The sequence below is a fragment of the Chamaea fasciata genome, unplaced genomic scaffold, assembly GCF_029207755.1.
Source record: "Chamaea fasciata isolate MVZ Bird 193981 ecotype frontalis unplaced genomic scaffold, bChaFas1.0.hap1 SCAF_3, whole genome shotgun sequence".
Classification (NCBI taxonomy): Eukaryota; Metazoa; Chordata; class Aves; order Passeriformes; family Sylviidae; genus Chamaea; species Chamaea fasciata.
In genome coordinates, this window is record NW_027094088.1 from 2,138,832 (window position 1) to 2,162,930 (window position 24,099).

General features: G+C 42.9%; 1 protein-coding gene across 2 annotated transcripts in view; it reads right to left on the reverse strand.

Moving 5' to 3' along the window:
• PELI1 (pellino E3 ubiquitin protein ligase 1) overlaps positions 1 to 23,232 on the reverse strand; it is a 40,507-nt gene extending 17,275 nt beyond the window's left edge. The window contains exon 1 of one of the 2 annotated variants that reach the window (XM_066177723.1): positions 22,983 to 23,232. Coding sequence is in view for 1 of the 2 variants with exons in the window: in XM_066177722.1 (XP_066033819.1) it covers positions 11,423 to 11,477 (55 nt within the window). In the remaining variant the exon portion in view is untranslated. Of the gene's footprint in view, positions 1 to 11,422; positions 11,576 to 22,982 lie in introns of those variants that run through there. The other variant, XM_066177722.1, reaches the window with a different exon arrangement.
• Positions 23,233 to 24,099: the final 867 nt, after the last annotated feature.

A 24,099-nucleotide genomic window follows, 5' to 3' on the forward strand; every position in this document is an offset into this window, starting at 1 on the left:
TGCACGTTTAGAAAGGCAAATCTGCATGTGCCAGACCAGGTTATGAGCTCATTTCTCATTCCACCAACATTGAAATCACTGCATCAAGCCAGTGGGTGGGATAATTTAAATGTCTGAGCCACAGAGTGGTGATCAAGTTACCACAGCTTCCAAGTCACCTCGTGGAATTGATCATGCAAATGCTGCGAGGCTGCTGCAACCACGATATGACACAGCAGCTTAACCTTTACATCACAGCTGTAGTGGGTGAAGAAGTTACCCCGGCTCAAACAATGTAGGTACAGCCTGACATTTCACATCTCCGCGTTGTACATGTGCCTGTCGCTCCTGTTTCTGCTGCTCCCTCTTTGGCTTGCCACCTTCATCTTTTCAACACAATTTTATGGACTGATGTGCCAACAGTTTAAAAAGTTGGTTGATCTGCTCTATTATTTTTTTCACTGGATCTTTTCCCCAGTTCACCTCACAGTATAGCCACTGGGTAACAGACCTAAGAACTGTCAAAACAGCTTTTCTGTTCATAATACCATAACACAGCATAAGTTACAGCTCCACAGAGGTCAGCTTCACTGCTGAGAACAAGGTGAATGCATCTGTGCTTTCTCTCTTCTCAACCTGTACTCCGCAGCAAACTTTCCCCTAAGTAACACAGGACACCTGTCCTGTTACAGGATCTTGTCACCTACCCAGAAAAGGTAGCTGCAGAGCACCTTGTCGTAGGTTATTCTGGATAATAAAACCATGCAAAGGCTCAAAGACACTTTTTTTTCCCTCCTACCATAGATTACTGTGCACAAAGATACCACTTTGCCCCACAGAAGTGGTTGAGCCACAGCTGCTGAGCACTGCAGAGTGCCTGGAGAAACACTGATGTACAGGTGCCCCCTTGTTTCCACTCTCCTGGTTGCCAAAAAAACCCCAGAGGACTGAACACTGCTCTGAAATGGTATGGTCATTATCACAGCTATCAGATTACTAAACTGGCAAGGGTCTAAGGGAAAAACCAAAACCACTCGCATCTCCAACTATTTCAACCCAAGTGATTTCGCTTATTCTTTTGTGTGTTTAGTCTGTAATCCCAAATGAGGGGACAGGGACCTTCTGCATCAATCTCAACAGAAACACCAGAGACTCATCAAACCCCATCCTGAGATTTAGGTTGAATCCTCCTCCCTGCCAAAAATCAACGGCCTCATGCTACTGGCATACAAACCCAGCTTTTCCACTGGTAATGAGCAGATCCTTAAAATGGCAACTTTTACTGGGGTGGAAGAGTCACATCACCCCACTTCCCCCATCACTTTCAAGGTATTTTTTTTTGTTTTAAAAGGAAAAGAAATAGAAAATCACATCAGGACTGCATTAGTATCACTTATCACAGAGATATGACACCAAGAGTACAAAAGGTGCTCTGTATTCAGGTATTTAACTGCAGTGATGAGTTACATTAGTATAACCACTTCTAGGTTGCATTACTTTTCTCACACAAGTCGTAAAACTTGAGTTGCACTGTTTCAAAACATGCTGAAAAGCAGAACTGGAAGACTAATTTGCTTCTAGAACTCCTTTATTCTCATTTTACAGACGCAGCTGTTCAGTGTTCAGGTTAATAAGATTGTAGATTACTTTATGCTGCAGCCACCTAAGAAGCAGCCGCAGGTGGATTTGCTTTCCACCACCTCACCCAGCCTCCTGCAGATAACAATCCTTACCTGCCATCATATTAGTGACCCTCTGGAGCTATCAGGCAACACCGCACAATGCCCTTTTCATCATGCCCCATCTTAATCCAGGTTTTTTGAGGGTTCATTTTGCCCCTAGGCACACCTCTATGTGGCTGCCTCTGAATCTCACCCAGTAGGAGTTTGAACCACTTTCTCTCCCTGCCTGTGTTTACTCACAGCCACGCTCTGCTCAGCTGTTCTCGTGTCAACATTGCCCCCCACTTTTATGATGAGGAGGGTTTAATGATTTTCACGGAATCACAAGAACTGTGCCATGCCTTGAGGACTGGAAGCAAATGCCTCCAGCACGCTGTCGCTAGGAGAGCTGATTCCTCCTGGAGTACAGATACCATGCCAGACTAAAACAATGCAATCTGTAGCCCAAAAATATCACTGCTAATTTCATGAAGTGATGCTGAACTGCAGGGGAGGTTCTTTCCTTGAAGTTGTTATAAGAAATAAAGGGCTCTATCGTCATGTTCTTCTATCTGACTCACAAACAGATGCTGTACAGTTTGATACAATTACGTGATTTCACATGACATTCAACATGAGCTCTGAAGAGGAATGCATTTCTAGCTGTTCCAGCTAAAAGACACTTACAGGGGCAACAGGCAACACTGTAGCCTCTAGCGTCCAGACTGGCAAGAAGCCTGAATGGCAAACTCTTCACACTGGAGTTCATCATCCCTGATCAGTATGTTACTACTGCATTTCCAGACTGACATTCTAAACACCTGTTGATAATTTCATCCAGCACAACAGGCAAGGAGTGGAATAAAAGCCCTATGCAGGATAAGAGCTTGAATTTACTGCACACAGGGTATATAAAAACACAGACTGAGGGAAGGGATACACTGAGAAAATGGAGCAAAACACCTGGAGGAAGACCAGGACGTGTAATGATCCCATGGGGGAGGTATATTTGTACACTCAATGCTGAATGTTGAACATACATTATACACAACCTGAACTCTGTTTCCCATGAAGTCAGGAGCTGAACTCTGATCAAAGTCAATGGTACACGAATAAGAAAAATATTTCATGTGTTATAAGGCATTAACACTGTTAGGGGACTCCCAGAGGCCTAATTTCAGGTGCATGAGGGAAGAAGAAAGAAAGGAAGAATTACCAGCCCCATTAATCTTTTATTGTGTTACGTCACATGTAATCTCTGTGCAAGGAGTTCCCGTGTCACGCTGCTAATAAAAAGTCATACTACAGTGTTTTAAAGAGATTATAGGGGGGGAACCAGCCTGAAGCCAAGAACATGCTATTTAGAGTATACAATAGAAATGCTAATCAAATAATCTGCAGGAAGAGGAGAAGGGAAGGAAATGACCTAATCCCCCTGCACTACTGTGTGGTGGTTTATGGCAAGAAGTAAGAAAGTTCTTACAAGGGCTGAGAAAACAAAGGTCCATTGTTATAGCTAGGGCTTCCAGATAAGAACCCTTTTCTGCATCTCAGACTTCTGCGACACGAAGGGTAGATGGTACTTTATGAATTCTCCTACACTGACCACTTCTGGAAGGGGTAGGAGAGGTCAATTACATTTGCAGGACAGCTGAGTAAAAGATCTAAACAGAACCTCGAGTTGTTAAGGCACAACAAATGCTCCTTCAAACAGATTTGCCAACTCTAAAATGTTGTTCACCCAGCCATGGTGATCCCTAAGCAACTGTGGAGCAATTTGTCACTGAAGCAGCCTAGTTACAGAGTGGCAACAAGTCATCACACTGCATGGAGGCATTTCCCATCACAGGAGTCACACTCTGCCACCAGGCAAACCTAATGAGCGTTTCTTGTGGAGTCCTGTCCCACCCTTCCATCTTTGTGCGCCTGTTCCTACACCAGGGAAGTCCTTCACAAGAGGAAAGGGGCCAAATGAACAATTCAACACAGCAACTGTTTCCCAAGTAAGGCATTTGAGAATTAAGCTGCTCTGAAAACAACCTTGTGGTTTAACCAACCCCCAGCCGGTCACCAAGTGCCACTCAGCTTGCTCACACCTCCCCTGGCCCATGAGAAAGGCAGGAGAATCAGGGGAAAAAAAGAAAAAAAAAGGTTAAACCGTCAGCAGAATTGTTGAAATAACAACGATTAGGTACCTGAAAAAAACTAAAACAAAACATTATAAGGGAAAGGGAGACAACAAAGAAAGGAAAGCCAAGAAAGTGATGCACAATTGCTCACCACCCCACTGAGTGATGCCCAGACCATCCATGAGCAGCAGCCAGCCCCTGCCAGCTAACTCCCCCCAGTTTATAATCCTCTGGTATGGAAATCCCTTTGGCCACTTTGGGTCACCTGTCTTGGCCATGCTCCCTCTCAGCTTTCTGTGCAGCTCCTGGCTGGCAGAACATGGGACCCTGTAAAGTCCTTGATTCAGAGTAAGCACTGCTCAGCAAATCATCAGTGCATTAACACCATTCTCATCCTAAACACAAAACCCAGCACGGCACCAGCCGCTATGAAAATTAACTCTGTCCCAGCTGAAACCAGGACAGGTGGTTCTTCACCTGGCTTCAAGTACCACCTGAAGCAGCAGATGTGCTGAATTCCTAAAAATTCAAGACTGAAAGAACGATAGGCAAAGCCTCAATCTGTAGAAAGCACATTTGTTTCCAAAAAGGTCAAACTGACACAAGTCATCTGGCAATTCAGAGCCACACAGTCACACCAGGCTTCTTTCCAAGACAGTAAACTTTAATTTCCCAAGTACCTGGAAAAAGCTATTGTAAAAGATTTCTTTTAGAGTTCTCTAAGATCATTTCTGTTTCAGTTAACCTTGGCTATGCACAAGCACCTCCTCAGAGAACTTTTTAGATGTTGCTCAGCAATCTTTCAGCATCAGAAGCCAGATTCACTGAGCTTCAGGTATTATGGTTTCCACTAAATAAAGAAAGGGAGGCCCAATTTGAATTCATTTCCAAGACACAATTTTTGTACTTGCAAAGCCTTTAAGGTTATAGCAGAACTAGCTCAACCTGCATTACCTGAAAGTTTTCATTCCCACAAAGCCAGATCATTTGACCACAGACTAGTACAGAGAATCCTAAGACAGTTGCTAGAAGTAGTAACACTTTCAGTTCTAAAAAAACATCTTTTATCTCAGTGATAAAAAACATTTCATGTTAGATTATTCATTCAGATAAGCAAAAAAAAAAAAGATAGGAAAGGAATTCAATTACAGAAATTCAGCTATAACTGGCTCACTCATTCTAGGGAAAAAAATATGTTAAAAGTTTAAAAACTATTCAGTACAGTTTCTAATCAACTCCCACATCACACAAATGGATCTCTTACAAGAAGGCAAATATATTTACCCTCAAAGAGATTGTGAAGCAAAAAGCCAAGTCTATCCAACAGCCCTCTGCTTTATTCTAAATTCCTAACCACACTTACCAAACCCTTGACACCATTTTGACTGTAGTCCCTCTGTGATTCCAGTAAAAGAAGTGCTGGATAACCTCGAAACAGCTCCCCTCGCTTCTCCATGTCAGCGTCCCAAGTCCACAGTTCCGACCTGAACATTCTGCAAACCACTCCTATTCAACATAACCATCTCACTACGTCCTTCCTCCTCACTTCAAACATTGGACAGCTTTACACAAGGTAGAAAACTTGGTCCTTTCTAGACAATATGACCTCCAGCAGCTGCACATAAAAGGATATGACCTATATTCCTCTGGAGAGCGGTCAGAGGGCTGCCTCTTCTCTGCAAGCCAAGGGTTAGGTTGGCACGGGAGATGTCAGAGCTCTGAACAGACACACAGGGTTCAGCACCTCTGTCTCCTGCACTTCTGACTGTCAAGGACATCCTTTTAGAAATACTTTAAATACTGTTTGAGGAACAAATGTTACTTTAGGCAGTAACCCAGGGGAACAAGAACGGATTACCTGCCACACAGGCTTCTAATAAAGGCATACTGAAATATGTCCAGACACATTAGAAGCTGCCCCTTAAAAACTAAGGTGAACCAACTTTTATGCTAACACAACTTGCATTTATACATAACCACAAAACTAACCTTTTGCACACTTTAGTTCCCATGTGCATCAGCTCCTAGAGCCAGCAATTCAAACAGGACAGTTCCAACACCATCTCATGTTGGACCACCTGCCTGTTCAGTTTGTTTCTACTTAGAGAAAAAAAATCCCATACCAGTTGATCAGATCTTCTTTCCTTTCTAACCTCATAGGCAATGCATGATTTAGCATATACAGGCACAATACTTCCTACACTTTTAATCCAATTTGGGTAAGAGGTTTACTGCTTATAAAAATAAACAGGCAGTTGCACTTTATTCAGGCATTAACACCTAACAACAACAAAAAAAAAAGGTCATTCCCAAATAGTAGCAGTTCAGTGCCAGAGATGCCATCCCTAAATTCTACTCCTAGGCTGAGACAGAAATACAGTTACTTCTTTGGAGGTACAAGGGAGAACTGGTAGCTACTCTTGGCTCCTGTCACATGAAATGTTTGGTACTATTCTGCCAAATATATTCCCAGCAAAAAAAGAGTCCGGGATGGAATACCTGAACCATGGAGATGGAGCTGTACAATTTCTATGGGGACCCAAGGGACTTTGCTCTGACCATCTGGTCAGCTACTAATTAACAGCTAAGGAAATCATTATGTTCCACATTTGACTTACAGCTGCAGGTTTCCAAGGTTATCACCAGTTTCAAATTTTCAATTTTCCATGACCAAAGAAAAATGTTCCCTTCAAATAAGGGAAGGTATCTAGCTCAATATAGCAACTTTAAGTTAGCACAGCCTTCAGTCACGATCAGAAGAAATATTCCCGAGAGCGTGGGTCAAAAAAGATAACCAAAGGCATTTTGGTACTAAAAGAGTGGCCTGTTTGTTTTCAAAAGAGTCAGGCATTTGAAATCTGCACTGCTTCTTGTCTACTCAGCACATGTCAGACAAAATTTAGCAGATGAAGACAAAAGTAATTTTAGATTGGTTGAGTACAGGGATAGTGACAGGCACTGTGACAGGATATTTTTCCAGCAACTGCCAAAGTGATGCACCCATTGTGAGGCAGTGTTAGAAAGTTCAGCTGGGGTTTCATGGGCTGCCCCAGCATTTTCAGTGATGCTACATCACATTACAAACTCTAATGCAATTACATTAGCAAGGCAGCACTTTGACTCTTTGTAATTCCACCAGCAAAGGAAGTGCCCCTGAAGACAAAAAAATGTTCTTCCTTGATCCACAAGAATTCCACAGCAGAATTCTGAGTGAATACAAACCTTCAAAATCTGGCCTAGAAACTAAGTGCCTTAAAACTGAGGCTTGAGAACACAAGTCCAGCAAACTTCTCATCAACTAATTCTAGTTTATTTACTTGACATAAAATGTTCAAGCAAAACAGCTCAACAATTTCTAAAAAAAAACCCCAAAAAACAAAAAACCAAACCAACTCCAAAACACTAAACAAAAACCTCATGCTTAAAGCTCTATCTTGGCCAGGACTGCCTGTCTGTACTTACCAGCTCATACTTCAAAGCTACCTGGAGAAGCCTCCAAAGCAAAACCAAAAATAGGTTGAACAGTTAAAGATGGAGCTAGATTTGAACTAACATCAGCACGAAATTCTTTCTCATTCAGGCATTATTTCTGACATGCAGAAATATCTTCTCACTTGCAAACCCACTTCTGGTAATCTCTGCTTTGCACTTTGTACCTGTGTGCCTTGAGAGGCCGGCTTTGTGCAAAGAATTTCTCGTTTTCTCTCAAAGAAGAATTTTTTTCCATTCAGGAAATAGGAAATACATTGAAAAGAGCATGCAGCCACAAAACCCAGCAGTTTTGAAAGCACCACAACCAAGTGATTTTTGAACAGCACCAGACAATTCAGAACACAGTAGTACTTTAGAGAGTTTGGCAATAAATTTCACATGATTTACAGCATCACTTATTTATTAACCACATCGACTGGTTAATATAATACAGATTTCTTCCTTTCTGACCCTTGGGAAGGAGATTAGGAGAAGCTTCCGCTTTAACCCACAGTGTGCCCTCCACACAGGCTATGTTTGGGTATCTTCCAGGAAACCTTAGGTCCTGTTTTTCTAGTCCAGCAAAGTTAACAGCAACATCAACCCCAGCTATAAAACGTATGTTCTCTAAACATAAAGAAAATAAAACATTTTCTTCCTCCTCTGGCTTAGCAGCCACTGTTGTACCTAAACTTTTGAAAACACTGAAGTCATTCTGTACTTTTAGCGTTTTACGGATGGAACTGTGTGGATTACACATCCCCGAAATAAACCTTGAACCATGCAAATAAATAGAGCACTGTCAGAAGCTTGCCCTCTTCAATTCTATAATAGATATTCCTTGCGTGCAAACACGACTGCTGGGACAAAAAGATGCAAGGTCAGCCACTCTGAAATGGTATCAACACTATGCAATGTTACAAAACCAACATGAGGAATATATCAGCTCCAATGATTTTATTAGTTTCTGAGGTGCAGCATTTTTCTTTTTAGTACTCACTTCCAAGCTGAGGCTTTTTTTCCTTGTTAGAAGTGAGGCATTTCATTTAAATTACAGAAAAAATTTTAATTACCTAACAATAAAAACAGGTAAGCACAAAAAACCCCCTATTTTCTATAAAAGTCTTCACTTTAAAACCCATTTGTGGCCTAAGCTCTTCATTTTGAAAGCACAGTTTAACATCGTGGTGGGAAAGAACCTGTAACTTTAGATATACCGCTATTTAACTTTCATTATACCTAAAATCTAACAGTTACAGTAGCTCTCTCATATCAGAAATAAAATACACTTTTTTTTCATTGGCTCAAAAGACTGATGCAAATATTAGAAGCAAAATGCAGATGTTGACACAAAGTTTCAGACCTGAAACTCGCCCAACAAGAACAGTGAGTTAGAGCTCAGTGCAGAGCAAAGCACCACTTTTGGGAACAACTGCACGCTCCCAGTTTTGTGACACAGTATTTCCAGCAATATGAAAATCCCCACGCATCACTTACTAATTACTTTATTAACGCATTCAAATAAATGTCTTTGTTTCCCAAAGACATAGCATGGGGCTTATTCCTTAACTTTTAATATAGAAGTCTACCTAAGCCATCAAAATTGTATAAGAAAAAGAAAGGCTGCAATTCTTACCTCCAAAACAATACCACCATGATTCTATACACTGAAGCAGCAAGATTTATCTTCACTGGCAGAAAAAAAAAAGGTCCAGAATACAAAAGTGAAGCAAAGATAACAGAAGGCCTAACAGAAAGGGGCATTGAAATATTATAGTCAAAACCCCCAATGAAGTGGCAGCCAAACTGAAATCAAAGATCATAAGAAAAGCTTTCTCGTTAATTGAAAGCAACATGAAATCTCTTCTGGACCACAAATGCACAGAGTAATCTAAACCAGCTCCAGCGTACAGGAGACTGAATCCTTTGACAGAACTTCAGCCTTTTTCAGGTAACCGCCTGCAAACCCAACATGCTTCAAAGATGGTTTTTAGTGTCACAAATGAAGAGTCTCTAATTAAATTTAAAAAAAGTAAAAATACTTGCAGCTTGTAAGTTTAGCCCAGATTGGAATTCTGCAACAAGATACTCTTCCTTAAGTGTCTTTTTAAAGCGTGCCAAAACCATTAGTTAAAAGGATAATCTAAATAAAGCCATTGTTAAAAAAATAAAACTACATCATGCCATGGCTGGAACAGTTAACGTACTGGTCAGCAAGGAAGGATTATTTCCTGGCACAGTAACAAAGCAGCAGACTTAGTTCTCTCTCTCTTTTTATTACTTTATTAAACCTTCCCAGTGTTCCCATATTCTGTTTTCCATCATCTACCAGGTCACTCCACCAAAGCTGATACTTGAGCCCAATTATGCTGGTGTAAGTAAGGATTTCAGCAGCATAAGCAAGATCACTATCAGCCTACCTATGCAAGACTGTACTAGAGCAAACCTTGGCTGGACATGTAATTTAATTCACCACTCAGATTCTGGGTAAGCCCCAGACCTTCAAAATAATTACACTGCCATCAGAGACAATGCTCACTGTCAGAGTATTTCACTTGTGTACTGTTTCTCTGAAGAGATGAAGCATTTAAATGCCAGGTACCCTCCAGCTTCAACACTGTTCCACAGCTCTTCCTAGAGTTTTCCCAAGTGTTTTTTGGCCTAGGTACAAGCACTTGAACACAGCAAGTCCTCTCTGACCACCGCGTTTCATTAGATAGAAACTTCCTCCTAATGCATTTTCCAAGGAGACTCTCAAGTTTACAAAACAAAGCTGTAGTAACCTTTACAGCTTCACTTTTAAAGGTCCAGCCCATACTGCACTACTTCTTGAGCTTCCCCTTGAAACACACTGGCAGAGATAAGGAATTTTGGACTAACAATTCACTCATGATAGGAACTTGACAGAAAATCAAGTGGTGCAGCGCAATACAGGGCTGGCCAGAAACTAAAATAGTTCTGCAGCACGAATTCAAGTCGACGAGCTCACATTAAATAATGAAGTGGTGTTTCCCATGCCTAAAACGTCTCAGGCTGTTAACCACCAATACTGACTGCTCATAACTAGTTTCAGGACCTTGGCAGTTGAAACACAAATAGCAGCCACTGAAGCACTGATAGCTTTGATCATGAAAAACATTATTATGATTAGCATCTCATGCCCATTTGCTCCAATCCCCTGAGATGTAAAATAAAACTACAAACATTTTCAAAATTAGATGCCGAAAGTCCTCTCAACTATTAATCACACCCATTGTACTCGAGGTTGTACTCTCAATTTCACTGACATTAACTCCACTTGAAAACTGGTCTAAGCAAGGTAAAGTTGATGTTCTCACAACACCACATCACTGCTTTGGTTCAAGCAATACTGAGAGGAGGCAGCAGCTGCTGACCTCAAACCAGAGGGCTAAGGGAAAAAGAACAAGCCACAGATACATTCTCAGGCAAAGCTACAGAAAGCAATGCAAGAATTTTAAGCCTGCCACATCAGAAGGACATACAGTCAGTCTAATAACAAAACTTCAGGCACAGCTCCCTGAACCTCTTAGGAAACTCCCACAATTAATTTGTTTCTCTTGACTTAGTGAGAAAATTTAGCTCATAGAAAAACCCTGGTCAGCAGGTCAGGAGTAAAGACAGGCCAAGGACTGTCAGATCTGGGGAGGGGGAGCTCTGTGTGTGCACAGTCCAGGGAGATGAGATGGAGAAGGCATCACCCTCATCAAGCAGTAAATATTGTATCAGAGCCTCTGAAAACAACTTGAGGTAGAAATCCAACATTAGGGCAAGAGAAAGTAAATCTGGCACAGTTTAGAAGGCATGTCACTAATATAATAACCTGCATTTTATAAAAGCTGTGCTTGCTGTAGAGAGGTAATATCCAATGAACTACTTACAGCGTTCCCTTCCACTTATTTAAAAAAAATACAGTGATTAGAGAACAAATACCTATACAGGTAATTAGAGCAAGACAATAGAAGTAGTTTGTACTGTTCTACACTTGTACTTTTAGCAGTTTATCTCAATCAAAATCTTCCAGAGGAAAACAAAAGCTCTATTTGAAAGGAGCTCCAGAAACAGTTACCAAATCCTCTAGATGAAAAATCTGAAAAGCAGTTGATGTGCAAGTAAAAAAAAAAAAAAGCTCGTTCTTGTAGAACTGTGCAGATGCAGACTCACCGTGTTCAAGGCCCTCGAGATTGTAACCGTGTTTCCACTTGGATTTACGATACATAACCAAGAGCCTCCCGCGCAGAGGGAGAGGGACCTGCTGGTGATGCTGGCTGTCAACAAGGAGCTGAGATCAGTTAGCTGCTAGTGCAGACAGGACAACGATTTTCAACACTGTGAGAGAAAGCCAGAGTGAGACCATATGGTTAAGCCCCGTCCACATCAGCAATTGAGAACTGTCAGCTGGCAGAGGCACAGGTAGGAGCTCTACCTGTCACTATAAAGGAAGGTTTTCCTAGAGGTTGGCTCAGTGCCTCCTGGAATAAATGTGCCTTTGAGCACAGCACACATCCTTGTCTCCTAGTGCAAAGCAACTCAAGTGATCAGCTCTTCAGCATCATTGAGGGAATTCAGTTGCCAAGTTGGTAGGCTCAGGATTTAGTGAAATTTAAGAGTAAGTTCTAGAATTATACTGGATAAGTCACAGTTTTACATTTACCAGTTGCAGGTAAGGATCAGACAAGCAGTGTCAGCAGACACCCTGGCTGTGTGTTATTCAAAACCACGCAAAATAAAGGCATGAAAGGGCTGGCTTTAACTTCAAACTCCTCAGAGTAAGGGGAGTTGGACCAGATGAACTCCAGAGTTCCCTTCACCGACAAACCTGGCCACTAGCACAGAGGCATGAGGTTTGCATGCAAAGACAGAAGCCCTGCATCGCAGAGCAGGGCTTTATTTATTTATATTATTTATCACCTATTTGCATGACTGCAGGAATGCCTGAAATTAGTTGTTGGCATGTAACAGGAACACATTCTGCAGTTATAACAGTTTTAAGGTGGAATAAAGCACTGCTGCCTGCAAAAGCTCCATGGCAGGAGGTTCTGCACAACCCTGATTTCCACAGACCCACGCTCCAAACTGTTTCTCAAGTGGATTTAGTCAGTGCTGAGTGCACCTGAACAGATGACAGAGGGGAAAAAAAAAAAAAGAGTTGGGACCTTCTGGAATGACTGTGTTCATTTCCAGAAAAACAGTAAAATTATATATTTCTAAATGCATGGACTAATTAATAGTGAGATGACAGCAAATAAGAATTTATTTCTGAGCAGCACTTAAAAGCCACGTTAAATCTTGAAAAACAAGGAAACTTTACTCCCATTTTTTAACTACAGCTAACTTTGTTTTCTGTGTACTCACTCTTCCATTCAACTTATTTTGTTCTTTTAATTATATTCATCAGTAAAAGACTGCTTAGTACAGCAATAATCTTATTAGGATCCACACAGAGTTAAAACTAAGTTTATATGAAGGATGTAAAATTTACCTTGAGAACAAGGAGAATAACAGCAATAAATGAAAAAAGTCTGAAATATAAACTAGGGCTGAGAACTAGACACCTGACTTAAAACCATGTTTCAGCATAAGAAAAACCACCAGCTGCCATGGTTAAGCTTATAGCACAGACTAACCTGGAATTCCCACATACTTTACCTACAATGACCATTATTAGCAGGGAATGGAGGAAAAAAAAAAAGTGATTTTAAGTCTCTATCCAGAGAGACTCCCCCACTTAGATGCAGCTCTCTGAAGCACTGAGCAACTTTACTCTCTGCTAGAGTTTTTAAAATCGCAAAGCAGAAATGAGAACAGACTGCCATTTAATAAAAGCAGCCTCAGCACAAGGAGGGAAAGGGAAAACCCAGGCTTCACCAAATGCCAGGCTGCTGCTGCACATCAACACAATGGAAGGGAATCCTGCTCCACTCTGAGTGCTCTGAGCCACCTGGCCAGAAGCCATGCTTATGCACAGCTACTTGGCCTTCAGGGTTGAAAATAAAAGATGAACAGCCAAAATCTGAAGCCAGCAGACACAGCTGTCAGGCAGGGATCAGCAGACCTGAGGACTGAAGCATTACAAATGCTCCAGCCCATATTGGTTGGTAGTTTTTTGCACTATATCCTATTCTTTCCCTCAGTTATTTCCTTCCTACCTTTGTCTACCTACCATAAGTCCTACTTGTGGCTCTGCTTCTCTCCCCTACCTCTTCCCTTTTTTTCCCTCTCTTTGGAGTCCAAGGTCTTTCTGTCAGGCTTCTTTCTGTTCATACAGCTGAAAAATCAAAGGTCACAATTTTTGGTACGTTCAGCTTCCTGTCTCAGCATTTTATAAAAATCAAGTTTCTTCAAAGACAGTTGGCAGACTCTGCTTTTAACACCTGCCCTCAGTCAGTATTGAAGAAAAGAGTTCACAAATAATGCAGTGTGCTGATTTAGCTTCTACAAATGGAGAGTTTGGCCACAGCAGAGATGTCTGATCTACAGCTCTCACTGACACGAACAGTCCCTGGCCACACAAATAAAAAGACTGTCATGGTTCTTCCCCAAAATTCCTGCAGGGGAAAAAAAAAAAAAATTAAGATGGCAGCAGATTGGATGGAACAGCTCTAAGAAAAATCAATAACAGTAACTGCAAAAAATCTAAAATTAAAGTCAGTCTGTTTTTGATGCTTTCAGTACACACGGTACATTAAATCTGGCATAAGCCCAATGGAACATGAAGTACTTGTGGACAATGTCTGCCAAGAGCTAGAAATACAGTACTTAGTCTTTAAAGAACAAACAGAGAGCCTCAGCTCATTTCTACTTTATGCATCTGAAAAAAAAAATTAAATCAAGGTGATCTTTCTGCAGGAACATTTGTATTAAATTTAATTGGCATGCTTTGTGCAGAGCTGAATGGAACCCGTGCCCACTGGCAAAGAACAACTATTTGTCATCCTGTAATCCGTTCCACTTGTGACAAAAGGTTACAAACAGATGTTAGACCTCCCCACATTCCAAAGCACTGTGCTCTCCGTCTCAGCATCAGGTTTGTGCCTCACCCAAGCTCTCTGCCTGCTCCTCAGTCATGCTGACACTTCTAAACACCTGACACAGTGAAAGCAGATGAAAAATGGGAAGCCTGAACTCAGGGAACTCAGGCTGCACTGTCGTTTTCTTCACCCACCTTTCCATTTCTCGGCACTTCATTAGTTTACACACCTCAAAGCAGAGCAAGGTTTGATTAGTGACTGAATACTTATTTGCATTTGTGTAGCAGCCTCCAAACATTAACAAATTAAGCATCAACACACCTGTGAGCTCCTTGCCTTTCTTAAAATAAGGACAAAAATACAAGAGACAAGCCTAACATCCACCTGAGGCTTTGGAGACATGATGCACCATCTCAGCACATGGGTTCCTCTCCCTGCCATCTTCTACCTCCTGTGTTTTTTTCCTAGTTGAACGGGAGAGTGGAGCACAATTCCAGCTTTGTTACATCTCAGTGGCAGCCCTGCCTCGGGAAACTCTGGAGCAGCAAGGGAAAATAGGTAACGCTACACTTGACACCAGCCCAAAGTAAGGCAAGAAACTTCTCATGCCATCTCACTGTACGTGTCAGCCAAGCACTATCTGAATCTTTAAAGCCGTTCTTTCTTGGTGATTGAGGCTTTGAAATATATAATGCAGCCAGATAAACCTGACTGTTAAACTCCTCCTCATTAACAGCTGTAAAATAATAGCAGAATGCCCACAATACTGTCTATTGTGGACTTAAAAGACTGAAGGGTACCAGAGATGTGATAACTAACATGATAATGTTCTCTTCTCCCCATGACTGGTCTCTCTTGGCTTTGAAGTAAGCATTAACTCTTCCCTCACCTTTTGGATCAGGCTCCTCTCTCTACACTGGCAACTTGTTCAAGTCCCTCCCCAAAATTGGGGGAGTAAGGGAAAGGCAGCAAAAACTCTTGTAACAAACACTTCCCCTCTTGAGGCAGAGGTTCCTCTTGCTGTCTACGCATTTATCAGAGGAGTGATATATGAATGCTTATTTCAGTGAGGAAAAAATTAAGTAGCCTATATATAGATATATATATCTCAGCATAGGAATTCAAAAGTAGTTGCTGCATCTAAGTCACAAATGGTTTATAAGACCACATTTTCTACTACAGCACCCTGAGCTTTCTCAGGCAGCAGTGAGAGGTACAAGAAACTCCTCCAAGTTCACATCTGCAGCTCAGAAACCTTCTGAGGGTTTCTAAAACACTGGCCACAGTACTGACTGCATAAATATGCACACGTGCAAGAAAAAAAAAAAAAAAGGGATAAAAATAAAAGCTATTTGTGCATTTATTTGCCTGCGTGATCAAGTTGAGTTCCTCAACTTCAGCAGGTGGCTGACAGCCTTAATAAAGTAATACATCACTTCTTTTTGAAAAGAGAAAAAAAAAAAACCTCACCCAGCTGTTACTTGCACCATGGTTCACTCCAGCCCTCAGGAACAACCTTGAGCAATCTACAGAAACCTCACCCAACAGGCAACAGCTCGTGCTGCACCAAAAGGGAAAGCTCAGCTGGAACGATATTTCACATCCAACCAACTGCAGCACCTAATAAATACTAAAACAATTGATGTGGGCTACCACCACCACAGCAATTACCTCATTACTTAAAAAAAAAAAAAAAAGAAAAAAAAAGAACAAAGATCTAGTATGATGGATCCACCTACCACAGGAATCAAGAGATGATGACTTGGCCACGAAAGTCATCTAAGCACAAAGGGGTGATCACCTGTCTTCAGGCTAATATGCATTACAATGTCATCTGTCTAAGGCTTGGCCTGCTAATCCCAGGGTACAAAGTGCAGTTATAAATATATATGATGTGCATATATGTGTATTAAAACACAATCTTTTATCTCTAAGGGGCACAAGGGCAGCAGACTGGAGCAGGAAGCAGGGTTTGTCTGGAGTGTCAGCACTACCACCACAGATTTGCCTCAACATTATCACATGAGGAAAAAGAACAAGTGAAACACTGAGTGTCTGCTCTCAGGCCTTCTGGTTCTCTGCACTACCTACACCTCTGCCCTGTTAAAAAGCAGTTTTTAACCCACTGTCCCTAAGTTTCAGGTTGGTTCTCTCCCAGCTCCTTACTGCGAGTACATTAAATAAATACCCCCACAACTGAAATCAGGTGCTCCCACAATGGCTTGTTTTACCCCCGGGCTATTATCTGCTCCCCTTGTAACTATTTAACTGCACAGAAAATGTGCTCAGGCCACTTTGCAGGCACGAGACAGTTTTTCCGTGGACTTCTGAAAGCAGCATCCTAAATCTGAGACCTAATTAATGGAAAAAAGCTTCACTGTGAAGATGAAAACAGCAGTCCATAACTCTGGCTTCTCAAATATTTAAGTCAACTACTCTGGTTCCCTACATAGGAGGACCTCTCCCAAGTTTCTATCAGAAGATTTTATAGCATGTTCCTAAATTCAAAAGATGGCAGTTGCCCAGCAAAAAGGAGCCAGACCCAAACCAAAGAGGGAGCACATACCTTACCTCAATATTAGTAAGGGTTGAAGCCACTTTACTCTCTTCACTGCAGCACAGAAGCTCAAAGGCATCCTCTGCTAACCTTAAAGTCCAGCAGCAATCTAAACACAGCAGCTCAAAGATCTACCTGCATTTATCTCCTTCCACATGGAGCAATCAGCATATTTTGAAGTGGCTCAGGGAAAAAGTAAACCAAGCCAAAGGAAAAAAAAAATACTGGGAAACGACAGGACTGACATTTTTAGAATGCAATTTATCCCAAGAGGTGCATTAAGAAAGCAAAATGAGCAACAAGTTCTTTAAAAGTAAGCAAATTACTTAGAGCAAGCCTCCATCTGTGATGAATTGTGCATTTTTACCCCTAACCTCACACCAAATAAACAGCTCAGCTCCATGATCTGACAGAAAGATCATTGCTTATTTTCCCTGTTGAAATGTGTGTTAAATCACAATTAAGACAATAATAATTCTTGTAAAAAAATATTGTGTGGAACTGCAGCTGCCTCAGCTAAGTGGAAAGGATATCAAAGCAGCACGAGACAAAACTCGCAGTATACATATGAACACTTGAAGAGAAGAGGAGCCTTGAGATTTCTCTGCAGAAATTCTTCAGGGACCACTTTTATCATTTAACAATTTGTCTTAGGACAAAGAAAATACAGATGCAGCACTCAAACTTGTATGACTTTAAAAATCAAGCCCTTAGTGTTTAATACTGCCAGACTATTAAAAGCAGAAGGATCTGGGAACAGAGAAAGTGCCACTTTGGGGCAGACCTGCAACTGTTGGAAGGGCTGCAGCTTTTCCAGTTGCTCAATGCATGGTTCAGATAATTAAGCACTGAAGAGAGAAGCAGGACAGTGTGAGATATACAAATCACATCACCAAGTTTCTTCTCACTGTGCCCTCACAAATTCTTGAGCTCCGCACCAATGTCAAATCTTGACAGTCTTCCCAAGAAAAACCAAATCAGTGCCCTCAAATTCAATCTCTATTCCCTACCTTGTCCACAAAGTAAGGAAAATAGGTACCCCAGCTCAGAAAAGAGCATTTTCAAGCATTTGTAAGGAAACCCAAAGGGTTATATAGCTACAGAAACATTACAAACTTGAAATACAAGCAGCTAAGTACATCCAGACAGATGGGTCAATTGGTAATGGGAGGAAAAAAAAACATTGGTGGTGGTCTAGGTAAAAGAAAATTCTGGCTATGTTTGCTTTGGGTTTGTTTTTTGGTTTTGTATCTTCAAGTCCTAGCTCCAACAAACTATTCCCCCAGAGAATCCTGCTTGACTAACTTACTCCAAAGCCGTAACCTGCAAATACCTACACATTTCTATACCTCATTCACTCAAAACCTCAATCAATCCACAAAATATCATTATCAACTAGCTATTCATATTATCAACTACCCTTAATAATAACAAAATATATATATATATATATTCCAGAGATCATGTCTGGTTTGGGTCTTTCAATACCTCCCTTGCTGTTCACACACATATGTACAACACCCTGACATAGCCAGACCTGCATCTCCCTGCCCCAAATACCTCTGTACCATTAAAAAAACTTCTCACAAGTAACGCTTTTCCCCCTCCTAAAAACACATTTAGGCAACTAACTTTTTCTGGCACAGAAAAACATCTGGTTGGCACAGCTGCCCAGCCAACATCATGGCAGACCAAGAATGTTTTGAGCCAACACTGACACACATCCCAAGTCTTCTGCAACACAGACAGGTGAACAAGGAAAGTGAGTGTGAACTGAACAAATCCTCTCCCTGACAGGAATATAATTACTGCACCAGAGTAAGAGGGTTTGACCTCTCCTAATCCAAAAACTGCAATATAGCTTTAATTAGAAGCGTAAAATTACAGGATACTCCCAATCCTGAAACCACAGCCAGTCCACTCTGCTCTCTAGCATGAGATTCAAGCCCAAAATTCAGCATTTACATAAGTACCAGGGGTGGCATTCCAGTCACTGTGATTAAATCCAGCAGCATTGGATTTAAAACCAAGGTCAGCAGATTAACTTTTATTACCTGCTCACGAACTGAGCCGTGCTCCTGCACGGCAGGCTCCAGAGGATCCCATCAATCCTTAACCAAACACTCCCAGGCAGGCACTCCACTCAGCCTCAACCACACAAGCTGACACACTTGAGCCCAAGCCCCCAAAATGCCAGGAGACAGGACTGGTATTGATGAGCACCCACCTCCAGCAGAGGACAACAGCTTTTTCCTGCAAAGCTCGGAGTTTCCGCTCAAATATTTCACAATCATTCAACACGCTACGGGGTTATTCCAGAAAGGTCACTTGGAGGGAGCAGCTGGGAACATTTGGTGCTCCAAATCATGTCACATGGGGTCAGAAAAAGAAGGAAGGCCGTGGCATAGGGCTCACCCAGGTGACTCAAAAGCTGGGCACTCACTCGTGTAAAGCAGCCAAGCACCTCTGCCTACCTGGAGAAAAAGCTTCTTTTCAAACCAACATAAACACAGGATACTTGTGAAAGAACGTGCTCATAGTGAGCAATGCTGTCATTTTTTCTGCAAATGAAGTTGTTGTCAAAGAGGTTTTTACTGTTTCTGGCAGAAGACAGAAACAAGGTAGTGTTACTGCATGGACACGAAAAGCAACACTCACCTGTCAGGGTGAGAAGCAAGAAAAAGAAGGAGCTTTATTTTGAGATTCTGGACTTATACAGTCTGTGGAATTTGATCAGGGATTGGGGGACGAGCTTAACACTTCTCTGACCACACTGGTCAACCCAGAAGTCTATCTATTTGTCCTTCTCCCTGGAAGGAATGTATTATTTACCAAACATCAGTCTTTGTTTATTTTACAAGGGTGAGAACTTCAGGAGAGAAATGTAAAAACATCAGAAGGCTGAAAAGTCAGGGTGACAAGGTAGAGCTTGCTTTTTATTTTTTTAAGTTTCAGGAGGATTTCTAGCAGGACAAAGAGCTTCCACCTTTTTTAACTTGTAAGGCAGGCTTTTGAACACATACATTCAAGTATTTCAAACAAGAAACACAATCACTGGTAACTACTAATTGCCACATCCATTACAAAACATCAAGGTCACAAAAAAACGTGCCATGATGCTACTTTATTGCCCCAGCCCACCTCCAAGCAGCACAGGGACAGGGAAATGCATCCCAGGAGCTGCCCACCACCTCCTGAGAGGCACAGAGCCACTCAAGTTCTGCCCCACTGACACGGTTTTCCATCACTAATTTGCTATTTTACCTCCTTCCCCACGAATCTTTTCACCCCAGGCACACTGACTGGGCCTGACCGGAGCCGCAATATTAATTTCAGTGGGACTGGGGAGCTACAGCAGGAGCGTGACACTTCCTGGGTAGGTGGAAAGGAAACAGAAACAAGATCAGATGGAAACATGCTCACTTTTTTTTTTTTTCTCCCCACTGAAACTCAGCAGTGCTCGACCTACTTCCTACCCCATGTCCTTGCTGTCACTTCCTCTGACAGTTTGTCAGCAAGCCTGTGAACCTGGAGATTAAGGAATGAATGGCTAGGAGGTAAAAGAGCTGGGCTTTTTTCATCCCGGTGTTCAGTCAGAACTTTTACATTTTAACCAGCAAGGCAATGACCAGCCAGCAACAAGTACCTCCGATGACTGGCATCCAGTTAGGAATTGCTAATCAACTGGTGTAATTTCTCTTACAAGAATGCACTTAGAGCTGACTGATTTCTCATGAAACACCCTCATTCTCCCTTTTTTTTAGCTCAGGGCAGGGATTAGCATCTCCAAACAGCTTTGGGTTTTCCACATCCTGTCTGAAAAGACATTCTATATATATATATAAAAAAAAATACTCGTAATTAGCTCCTTACAAACGAGTAAGAGTTTTAAATACCACATGCACTATTTTGTACCTACAACCACAGTCACCAGCTATAAATGCTGAAGTGAAAAGGATCCTGTTCTCCACGCCTGCTTTCTTAACAGAAACCAACATTGCTACCAAAATACAAAATGGTTGTAGCAGAGGTAACACATTGAGTTCTTCTCTAACTGAACTCCCAGTAGTTACTCAAAATGTTAATTTCTAACACGGTGACCTGCTGTGTTGAGAAATACGTTCCAGCGTTTAGCAAGAACGGAAACATTCACGAGGCACACGTTACACGACTTTACTCAGCGTTAACAGTAGGTGCTCCTACATGTTTAATTCATTTGAAATCGGAGACCTTGAAGCTTAAGGTAACCCAGTAGCAACCTACATACAAGCGAGATGCATTCCTAAAGCTTCCTGCCAGGCGGTTCACACCACTTCAAAGAGTTAGGACACTTCTGCACAGCACCGAGAGAGTCTAATTTTCCCACCACCCAATGCTCAATTCTCAACAAACCACGCTTTTTTTTTTTTTTCTTGGAGGGAAAAAGGGCAGTGGTGGAGAGGAAAGAGGGCAGACATCTGAACTTCGGCTTTTCACTCCAAAACTGTCGGTGTAAAACATTACAAAGCCACCAAACAACACACGCAAACCAAGACCTTGGGCAGCCTGTTCATCTCCACCAACCTAGGGGCGCCTCCCGGAACAAAAAGCAACTTGAAGATGTATCATCAACAGGTCATCCGGCTGCTTCTCAGTGTGGGAAAGAAAAATAATAAAAAAAAAAATTCGAAATGCTGCTGAACAGAAACCGGAAACTGCCCTTTTTTTTTTTTCCCTACGCCTTCGATACGGGTTCAAAATGGAAAAAAAAAAAAAACAAAACAAAACAAAAAAAACCCCCAAAACCTATCGTCCTTCAGATGCAGAAGCGCCAGCTTCCAGCTAGCTGAAAGGCTTTGTAATTTTTCCTTGCCAAGTAGTGTTTTTGCAAGGCAGAAGAGTCCCCCAAAAAAATTCAAAAAACGGTGGCCTTTAAGGCCAGAAACACCAGCATTACAGCTAGACTGCTTTTTGCTCGCATCTGTTCCAGAAGCTGCATTTTGCAGAGGTGAAGTAGCTGCAGTTTTTGAGGTGGCAGTAAAAACAAAGGGGGGTAGCGGGGATAGGGGGAAAGAAAAACTCTTCCGGTATAAAAAACGTAACTGATTTAAAATACACCCTTTATCGGACGAAAATTATTCAGCTGAAAACGCGGCTGCTCCTTCTCTAGCCTTGCCTTTTGGATATCTTCTGTACAATTGTTGCGGGCAGAAATGTCCCCCTAATACTAACCCCCCCACCCCGAAAACTCATTATTTAACTAGGTGAAAACAAGAGTGAAAAAGAAAAACCGGACACAAGTTGCGCTGTACGGGCGGGCTGCTCACAAAAGAGCTGAGGAGAGACGGGAGAGAAACCCTGCAATTCCCCCCCCCCCCCCCCCCAAAAAAAAAGCTTCAAATTAAAGACACAACTTACCCTGATGTATTTTTTTTTTCCCCAGAGTAAAACAACATCAAATTTGGAAGAGCTGGGGATTTAAAATTAAAAACAAACAAACAAACAAAAAAAATTCCCAAGGAAAAAGAAGCAAGCTTTCCCACCAAGAGCTTTCAGGTTAACAACAGGCAAACAAAATGCCCCTTTGTTTTGTTGTCACCCGCCTGCGTGCTGCTCTCATTCCGCGCTCCGGCACGGGAGCCTGCGATCAATGGACTCGGCGGGGGGAAAACTCGTTCTTCCCCCCCAGAAAATACATATACCACCACCGCCTCCAAAAAAAAAAACCCCACCCCCGAATTCAACAGAACTCTGGTGTTCAAATACTGAGCGACTTTTTTCTTTCCCCTGATTTATTTTTTTTTTTTTAAATGATGTTTTTCCCCAGGGCAGACGGCTCGGCAGCCGCTCCATGACAAAGAGCTTCCCCAGCACACCCAGAGCGGGGCCAACTCCGGGTGGGTGGGAAACAAAACAAAACAAAAAAAATTTTAAAAAAAGACAAAAAAAAAAAAACCCGATAAAATAAAATATAAGAAGACGAAAAAAAAAAAAAAAAACTTCCAAAACAGCGGCGGGAAAAAAAAAAATGGAGAATTATTTTAGAAACGACCACAACAAGGGAGCCCTGCGAGGCGCAGTACAAAGCGCGCAGGGCGGCGGGAGGGGAGGAAGGAGCCCGAGGAAAGCAGGAATGGGGCAGGCCCCGGGCAGGCCCCCCCAGCCCTTCCATAGCGGCGTGCCGATGGGGCTCTGTCGCGACAGGCGCGATACTCACCCCGGGGAGGAAGGAAACGGGCAGAAGAGGCGCCCCACGCCGGCAGGCCGGGAGCGGGGGGAAGCGGCAGCCTCAGCCTCCTCACGGCCGCGCGGAGGGCGATAGTCCCGACCGGGCGACGAGGCAAGAAGGCTCAGAGCGTTCACCTGCGGCCGGCAGGGCTCCGGCGGGCCGCTACTGCGAGCCACAGGCCGGGGAACAGCGGCGGCAGCAGCCGGAGAGAAGACACCGAGGGACGCCGCCGGCTCCGCCGCCTTCACACCGACTGCCGCGCACCGCCCCGCCTCCCCGAGCACCACCCCCGGGGGGCGGGGCCGAGCGGAGACACGCCCCCCTGGGCGGCCCCGGGGCATGGCGGGAGTTGTAGTCCCGGCCCCCCGCCCCGCGCTGAGCGCAGCCCGTGCGCGGGTGTCTTACCTGTGTGCAGGTGTGCACCTGTGTGCACCTGGGTGCGCGTCCACTTACCTGCGCTTCGGGTGCTGCGCAGCGCTGAAAGCCCACGGAGTCCCGGGCTGCCTCAAACAATAACTGCGGCCAGCAGGTTCCCCCCACCCCTATTCTGCTCCTGTGACACCCCACCTGGAATAATGCGTACGGTTCTGGTGTCCACAACGCAAGGAGGGCGTGGAAGTGTTGGAGCAAGTCCAGAAAAGGGCCACGGACTCATAGCAAACTTCCAGTACTTGAAGGGGAAACTTCAGAGGGGGCAGAGAAGCTGTAGCAATAGGACAAAGAGTAATGGGTGCACGCTGAAAGAGAGGAAATTTAGGTTGGATGTTAGGAGGAATTTTTTTAGTGTGAGGGTGGTGAGACACTGGAACAGGCTGCCCAGGGAGGTTGTGGATGGCCCAGCCCTGGCACTGTTCAAAGCCAGGTTGGACAAGACCTTGAGCCACCTGGTCTAATGGAAGGTGTCCCTGCCCAGGGGCTAGATGATCTCTAAGGTCTTTTCCAAATCCCTAATATTCTACAATTCCGTGTGGGCATGTGTGTGTGTATGCATACATACATATGGATGTATAAAAAAATGTATGTGCGTATATGAGCCCACATATGTATGCGTATATATATATTTCAACTGAAAGACCCTCCTAGCCACATAAAGAAAGACTATATT